We start from the raw sequence: 8,707 nt of genomic DNA, 5'->3' as shown, positions 1-8,707 counted from the left end.
ATGAAGGGGGTGACCTGGGCCATGCAGAGGAATCCTGCTGAGATCTCCCTGGTAACTTATCCAGCAGCACAGACAGATGCCCATAGCTGCTGACACATTCTCAGTAGACATCACAGAATCAGTGTTCTGTCCTTGCCTTTTTGGTTGTTGGTTCATAGCTCTTCTTGGGTATTAGGAAAAAATTTTTCACCAAAAGAATAATAAAGTACTGGAATGCTCTTCCCAGGGAGGTGGTAGAATCACCATCTCTGTATGTGTTTAAAAAAAGACTGGACATGGCACTTGGTGCTATAGTCCAGTTGAGGTGTTAGGGAATAGGTTGGACTTGATGACCTTAGAGGTCTCTTCCAATCTCATTATTCTGTGAGTCTGTGTGATTTTTGTTCCCCAATTACTTCTAGTTCATGAGCTTTTAATTTACAGCAGGATTCTTACTGCTAATGCCGACGGCAGATATTGCCCTTGCCCTATTGCAAATTATTCTGTTCCTGTTAATGAAGATTTAAAGGTCATCTTTTTCATCCTGTAGGAGGTCTCAGACTTCCTTTTCATTGCTGTTGCCCTCTTGCTTTGTGTTATTGACAAAATTCCTCAACAAGCATTCATTTTTAAAGCCCGTCATTAAGAGAAGTAATGTAAATCTAGTCCTAAGAGAAATTAAATTTGCAATTTCTCCTTTTCACTGCCTAAGTTTTTGCCCCATTTGTCTAGTTCCCTACTATCTTGCCATTTTGGATTTAATGCCCATTTTCTTCCACTTAACTAAGAGTTTGCCAGATGGCACTGGGGCCAATGATTTACCAGTGTCTAGGCAGATGAGGGTGACCAGATCTTCTGAGTCCTGATTTCTTTCAGGGTTCAGCATGTTATAGGGTTGAAACTTAGATGACCCCAAAGGGTGGTAGACAAGGGCAAGAAATGCCCTCCTGTTTGCACTACTTTCCAAAGGTGGTTCCTGATCATGTGCCCTTTGCCTTGAGGACAGTTCAAGATTGCTGTTCTCAGGCTCTGAGGACCAACAGCTGCCTGTACAAGGACACAAATAACGTGGTATCTCACTGCCACAGTGAAGTCTGCACCTTCCCCAAACTGATAGAGGACTGTAGGAGCTAAAGATAAATCCCTTGGACAGGAGCTGCTCACTGTTCTCTGTCCAAACAGTGGTGGTTCTTTATCTCCATGGATGTGCTATCATTCTCCTTTTGGCCAGAAGCCCAAAGCCAGCCCAGCAGTCACAGGACTGGGCTGCCCAGAACTGCTGTGAGTCCCATGTGAGCAGAGGATGCACCTCAGGGGTTTGGGTTTGTGTGGAGCTCTGTCACTTTTGGGGGTTTTGGAGCTTACACCTTTGCCATGTGAGTTTTCAGTCTGATATTAGCCTGCCATTAAGAGGGGGATCAGTTTTAAAAGCAGCATGAAATGAGATGGGAGAAGGCTCCTGGCCTACTGTTCCCTGTGGAAGAACAGGTGCCCTGGCTGGCACTGTAGCTTGAGACAGAGCACAGCCAGAAAAGGAGGGGGTGAAAGGCAGGGGGTTTCTTGCAACAAAGAAGGAGACTGGAGCTTGTTCTATCTCTGCGCACTCACTGCTCCCAGGCACAGAAAAGCAACCTGGCTGTGGCTGTGTCCCCCCTAGCTGCTGTGTGCGCTCTGGCTCCGTCCCTTCCGGCTCAGCTCTTGGAGGTTGCTGGCTTCCCGGCTGTGGGCAGAAGGTGGTTCTGATGGTAGCCTGGGGGTGGATCAAGAGTGGGAGAGGGGAGGAGTCACTGATCGATGCTAATGAATAAAAGGTCCCTCTTCTTCGGTCCAGGGTGCAAGACGCCAGGAGAGCTGCCCCCTGAGACAAGAGCCGCAGACTAGCAGGGAAGCAACAGCTTAGTGAGTATTCAGGGACTGCCTTGCTTTTCCTGGACAGCTGCTTATTATCATTGCCTTGCTGGTGCTTCACCGCTGTAAAGTGCTAGGAGTGATTGCTACAGCGTGTGTGGTGTTGTGATTTTCCACTCCAGCAGCAGACACATCAGGGCTGCTTTTCTGATCCCTCCTTTATTTGTGAGTCTACAGAGATTTCCCTGGCATGTGCAGATTTGTCTTAGCTCCTTTCTGTATTTCTAACCAGTGGATGCTGAAAGAAAGCAGAGGGATTGGGCTCACTGTGCTGCATGGTATGTTACCCCCAGGGCAGCCCACTGCTGCTGAGTAGGGGGAGATGTGTGCTGGGAAAGTATGGAGTGCAGGGAGAGCAGAAAGGAGTTCTTTTGCAAGAGGAAGAATTCCCCGAAGGAGATTTGTTGGAATAGGGCTGTGTAGCTGGCATGTTCATTCATCCCTTGAAAAATGCATTGCTTCTGTGGTAACAAATGAGACATTGGGGTTAAAGTGGTGTTTGTGGCTGTTGTCCTGTGGTTGATGGCAGGGTATGCTCCAGGCATTCTGGGATCAGAGTCCTGTGAAATGGGAGCAGAGTCTCCTAGGGAGCAGAAAGCTCTGCCCTGAGTGAAGACAAATAAAGAGGGTTTGGCTCAAAAGCGTGTTGGAGTTTCTCACTGGGCAGCTTCACTTTCTTTCCAAAGTACACCCAGCATCTTCCTCTCTGTGCCCCACTGCTTTCCCACTGGAGTCTGTCCTCCAGCCTCTCCCTTGTGGTTTCCTTTCTTAGCAGCTACTGTACAAGGCATTTGGGAAACCTATAAAATTCTCATTCAACAATAATTTGTCCAAAACTTCTAAGTTCTAAGAAATGAAAAGGATCCCAGAGCAGAGAATTTCCTTAAAGAGACTGGAGTGGCAGGGCACAGAGCAGCAGCAGCAAAGTCTCAGTTCCTGTTTCACCTTGTGTCTATAGCAAACTTATGGCTTTTTCCCAAGTTTTCCTCTTCATTTCAGGCTAAGCTCTGAACAGGCAAGAAGTGGATGTGTATGGGGGGGCCTTGATGGTGTAGGACTGAGCTGCTCTCCACATGGGGTGGGATAACATGCATAAAGAGCAATTCTTTCTCCTTGGGCTGAAGTTGAATTCCCTGGTCAGTTTTTCTTCCTGAGACAGGAGGCTTCAGTTAAGGGTCATGAGTTAGACATTGAAAGAGTAAATTGCAAAGCCCAGAGAAATCTTTTTCCAATGGATTTCACTCCTCACTGATTAAGTGTTAGGCTCTGGCTAAATGCCCCTGTAGTTCTTGCCTGTGTTACCTTCAGTGTGGCTTCATGGACTGGCCTCTGAAGGTGACAGCAGTGACAACAGCACAGTGGTTTGGGAAAAATGGTCTGCAGCCAGGGTGCCTTCACTTTGCATCCTGTCAGTGAGGAATCCTGATACCTGCATATACACAAAGACAAAACAGGCAGTAGTCACAGCTTGGGTGAGACAAAGGAATGGTTCCTGTGGCTTAGGTTCATCCCCAGGCAGTGTCTGGGGTCCCAGCCCCATCAGTGCCACTGGGAGGGCTGGCAGGCAGTGGGTGCCCACCCCCTCCCTACCTTGCCTATAGCAAACTCCTTCCTTCTCACCCAGCAGGGATAGCCATCTCTGTAACTCCTTTTCCCTTCCACTGCTTTCTGCTGTTCCAAGAGTTGGAGAGTGGAACATCCCATGTTTTGTCCATCTCTGCTGCCCATGATATCGAACTCTTTTAGGTGTTAAAGGCAAGGTAATTCTCCCCGAGAGTGCTGGCCTTGAAGATTCATCCCACATGAAAAGCCTTATGTTGGCTTGTGACTTCAGTACCCATGAGACAAGGACTGCTAGTGCTAGATCAGAGAGGGAAATATTTGCCTCTGACTCCACCAAGATGTTGTCCTTTGGGCTGCAAGAGGAGTCTGGGGTCAGCCCCACAGTGAGAGCCTTCAAAGATAGAGTTCTGGGTGCTGCTGTCATCTCAATGCAAAAAATCATGATAACACCAGCAGAGGGATTTTTTCAGGTTGCTTCTTGTCACTCCTGAAGCAATAAAGTAGGAGATGAAAAGGGGCAGCAGGGTTGTATTCCTCCTCTGATAGCTGGCAGGCTGACATTGCAGCAGAGGACAGCTGGAGAGAGGGGACTGAGTGGGACAGGAATGTTTGAAGCCTCATGCTCCATGTCTCCATCAGCAAAGCTGACAGAAGAGTTGGGCTGGTTGTATCCAGACAGAGTATGGTGAGGGTGAAGAGAGCAGATCAGAGGAAAAATCAGAAAAACAAACATTTATATTTGGGATCAACACACACCTCTGCCTTTGGGGCCCTGGCAGCCTGTGAAATTCCTTCCACTTGCCTAGGCCAGCTTTTCTGAGTGTGGAGTGCCAGTGACATGTTTGCCTCTGGATCATGTCCCCCAGCCCTGAGCTATGAGAGGAAGGGGGCATGCCCCTTCCTTCCCAAAACCTAATCCAGTCTGTTAATAGAGGATGTTTTGTAAGAGCTCCAAGAAGAGTGTGTACCAGCTAGCTGTCACCTTGCCCAGGATCTTTCATGGGCTCCCTCCTCACTCTGTTTTCATAATAAACATTCCACTGCTAATTTTGCAGTCAGCCCAGGATCTCCAGCTACCCTCAGTGAGAAGAGAGCAGAGCCCAGTGAGAAGGACAGAGTGAGAGATTGGTCCCTGCCCTGGCACAATGCGCGCTCTCGTCGTCCTTGTGCTCCTGGCTGTCCTGGTGCTGGCTGCCACTTCCTATGGTAGGTGACCTTCATTACTGGGTAGAATGAAAACTCCAAACCTGCAGATGTTTATGGGTCTGTTCAGATGTTTGTTATTTAACTTTGTGCCTTGTTTGCCCTTAACTTGATCTCTTGCCTGCTTTCCTGCCCTTGTGTCAGATCCTCCCAGCCCTGATCCAGAGCTGTTACCTCCAGCCACTGGAATTCACGGTCCAGGATGCTTCAACCTCTTCCTCTCTGTTCCAGCTCACCTCACAGACTGCTCCTCTTTTTTTTGTCCCTTTGTTGTCTGAACTATGATAAGAGTGCTAATTCTTAATTATTCCTTGCTAATTGGAAGATTTTCCTTTTTTCTTTTGTAATATCATCCCCTTTTCCTGGTGAGGCACACAGTTCCATATTGGTGGAATTAAGATGCTGCTTCATGCAAGAATCAAGTGCATTTCACTGTGCTAATCCACCCTCTAAGAACACATGCAAGCTTTGAAGGCAAATTGGTATCCTATCACTGTAGTGTCAGGAGCAGAAGGTGAGGAACTATGCTGGACAATCAGGCTGGATGACTGAATGTGAGTCTGGAAGCACTGATTAAATCACCAGGTAGCTCTGTATTAAACTCCTGAGCACTTTAAACTCCTCATATAAATTCTAGGTCCCACCACTGATCCCTTTCTCTTGCTTTTAAACACATGCCTTAAAGCCTGGCTTCTCTGATTTCTGTGTGTGTTGTATTGATTTGTGGTATATGGAATACTGAATCCCATCAATACAGTGTCATAATACATGTTTCATTCTTTCTTTCCACAGAGTCCCATGAGAGCATGGAGTCCCATGAGTATCTCAGTAAGAGACTGCTTTACTATTTTATTGAATTTGAAAAGTGCTACAGACATGTCCAAGATAATTTACTCGTACTCCTACTAGGGATAAAATAGATAGAACAACTGAGCCCAGGGAAATTGAATTTACTGAGTGATGGAGTTTCAGAATGAAAAGGAAGAGAGTTAAAAGAAGACTTCACATGTTTTGGCACACGCCAATACCACTATTTTCCATAGAATATAATGAGAATTGGAAAAAAAATTTTGAGAACAGAGCTCAGGTCTCTGTTACATGTACCAAAACCAGGTTAACTGACACTAAAAAAGGGCATTGCTCAAAAAGCTCTGGGATGAGCATGGAAAGAGCCACTCTAGAAGCCACACACAGAATTTATTCTCCCCCAAGGACAAGGAGAACCTTACTCTAAGCACCTTGGAAGCAGGCAGGGTGTGTGAATAGGGGGGGATCCTCTGGCTGGAAGAGGGAGAGGAGAGTATCACAGTAAAAGCATGAAAAGGGTGAAGAGTCTCACTTTGGAACAAGCAATATCCTGGAGAGGTTAGAGAACAGAACCTAAAAAGAAATTAGGACTGTAGGGCATCTGGAAGAAGGACTTCACAAAGCAGATAGTCAGCAACACAAAGGCACATGGGGAAGCCAAATGACATCCACAGACTCCTGAACTCTGCAACAGGAACTGTGATGTTTCTCAAAAACATCAGAAGGAACTTTCAGGCCCCCCAGTCCAAAACTGCCACACAAACTTCTCAATGACTGTCTAACTTGGAGGCAGAGAGATTTACTCAGGCCCTTCCTGTGCACAATTTCACAGTTCTTGTAGTTCTTCTGAGGGTGCTCAGATGTCCCATGGTCTGTGTAGCATGGTGCCTAACTCTTCTGGGCCGAGCTCCACTCAGTCAGAGGGGCTGTGGCAGCAGAATCACAGTAACATTCCTCTGGGTGCTCTGAATAAGAGCAGCATGGGCACTTCTGTACAGGCTGCACTGGCTGCTGACAGAGCCTATACATGAACCAGCCAGGGGACAGGAGGGAATATTAAAAGGTCCTGGATTTAATTGTATACAGGAGGGCAGACAAGGAGGCTGTTCTAAAGGAGGAAGCCAGCTTTTGTTGAAATCTGGCATTGACAAAGTGCCAGTCTGAATAACCCCTTGCTTTTTCAGATCCCTTCCTCAACAGGAGAAGGGCCAGTGACTTCATACAGTCTGACTCCAGACTCAGAGGCATCACTCAGGAGAGGTATGTCATGGCCTCAGGAGGCTGTGCTTGGGAGTGGGAAGAGATTCCTCCTAGCCAAGACAGGCTGTTAGCAGGGGTGGCAGCCGTGGTGACTGGTGAGAGGCCTCAGTCCCTCTTTTAATGTGAGGTACTGTTTAAGTCCCCAAGCCCAGGAAAAGCAAGAATTCAGATAACAGAGAGCAGGTCCTTTGATTTGGAGACATGTCACATGCTGAGAAGACTGATGAATTTTTTTGAAGGAAGCACCAACAGAAGGAGAGAGAATGAATGTGTGATGGTCCGAAATAAAGCTCAGATTGAGATCTTTTTCTGGTCCTCAGATCTCATGCAGAACTTGCATGACCTTTTCTAAATCAAAGGGCCATCTGAGGGCCTCCTTGCCTCATTTATAAAAGACAGATATAACCAATTACATGCCTTATTCAAGGCTTGTGAAAATAAAGATTGAAGCACAGAAATCATCTCTTAGCAAGGCATAAGGCAAACCTTCTCCTCAGTACCAGGTGATCCTTTTGCAGAATATTTCAGGTCTTTTTTCTATGTATATGTTTGGGAAAGAGCAGAAGAGCTGAAGAGATCAGGCTGGGGAAGGCTGCAAAGGGAGGACCTTTCCTCAACTTGAGGCAGGAGCCATTCCCCTCTCCCCACCATCTCACTTTGCCCCTAAATAAAAGGTTGCCTGAGGAGGCAGAACATTCCTGCTATAGTCCCTGGGTGTGGTGAACACAGAAGCTGGTGTGCTAAGAGCTCTGTGGCTGGATGATGGACTCTGATGGTGGATCCTTGTGGAATTTTTTGTCACTCGGGGTCACCAGTTGTGGTGGTGTTCACAGGGGTCCCAGGATGAGGGAAGAGATGAGAATCTTGACTCCACGTTTCAGAAGGCTGATTTATTATTTTATGATATATATTCTATTAAAACTATACTAAAAGAATAGAAGAAAGGATTTAATCAGAAGGCTAGCAAGGAATAGAAAAGAAATGGAATGATAATAAAATCTTGTGACTGACCAGAGAGTCTGAGACAGCTGGACTGTGATTGGACATTAATTAAAAACAACCGCATGAGACCAATCAAAGATGCACCTGTTGCATTCCACAGCAGCAGATAATCATTGCTTACATTTCGTTTCTGAGGCCTCTCAGCTTCTCAGGAGAAAAGATCCTAACAAAATGATTTTTCATAAAATGTGTCTGTGACAGATCCTTAATCCAAGTGGGGAGTTTCAGGACAGGAAAGGGCTGTAAAGCGATATTTAAAATGACAGCACTTACCCCTCCTCTCTCCTACCTTTCCAGGATGAGGGAGCGTAGTAAGGCACACTACGAGCACCAGAGGGAGCTCTGCGAGGACTACTACCCGTGTGAAATGTACGCTTTCCGCCACGGCTACCCTGCTGCCTACAAGCACTACTTTGGGGGCAGGAGGAGGACTAAGTAAAGGATGACCTGTCCCCACCCTGGGGCCTGGAGTCCAGGGTATCCTCCCCAAAATTGCAATGGCTCTGAAACATACTCAGTTGCTTGTATCCCTGTATGTTATCCTGCCTGCTGCTTCTCTCCCATGTAGCCATGGATTCCTACACTGTGTTAATTAGCGCTGAGCTGGTGTAGCAGAGATCACAGAGAGTTCAGGATGTGGGTGTTTACTACAAAATAAACTGCTGGTTTGATACTATCTTCTCATGACTCACAGTATTTTGGAAGGGGGGGGGTATGCAATTTTCCATGAAGGAACTGAATTTGTGTATCATACATACTGTTGCAGATTATGGGGAAAAACATCATTACCTTGCAAGCATATGGCTTTGGAAGAACCTATAATGTTCTGGTTCCCAGTTCTACAAATAACTTCTTTCAGAGGTCACTAGACAGTTTCAGCTCCCAGTCTTAGTCTAAAAACAGTAGGGTGTTCAGTATGCAGATGCACTTTTTGAAAATCAAATCTTTCTTGAGTTGGGGAAACAAAATCCGGAAGGCACCTATT

The 8,707-nt window shown here is 46.5% G+C and overlaps 1 protein-coding gene across 1 annotated transcript; it reads left to right on the top strand.

Annotated features, from left to right (window-relative positions):
• The first annotated feature begins 1,739 nt into the window (after positions 1-1,739).
• MGP (matrix Gla protein) lies at positions 1,740-8,398 on the top strand. The gene is made up of 5 exons (XM_054632091.2): positions 1,740-1,878; positions 4,506-4,656; positions 5,446-5,481; positions 6,645-6,720; positions 8,020-8,398. The coding sequence occupies exons 2-5, from the start codon at positions 4,596-4,598 to the stop codon at positions 8,159-8,161; spliced, it is 315 nt and encodes a 104-aa protein (XP_054488066.2). The 5' UTR covers positions 1,740-1,878; positions 4,506-4,595; the 3' UTR covers positions 8,162-8,398.
• Positions 8,399-8,707: the final 309 nt, after the last annotated feature.

This window comes from Agelaius phoeniceus, chromosome 5, assembly GCF_051311805.1.
Source record: "Agelaius phoeniceus isolate bAgePho1 chromosome 5, bAgePho1.hap1, whole genome shotgun sequence".
NCBI classification, from domain to species: Eukaryota; Metazoa; Chordata; class Aves; order Passeriformes; family Icteridae; genus Agelaius; species Agelaius phoeniceus.
The sequence above is the reverse complement of the archived record's forward strand: the minus strand, read 5'-3'. Positions and strand labels throughout refer to the sequence as shown.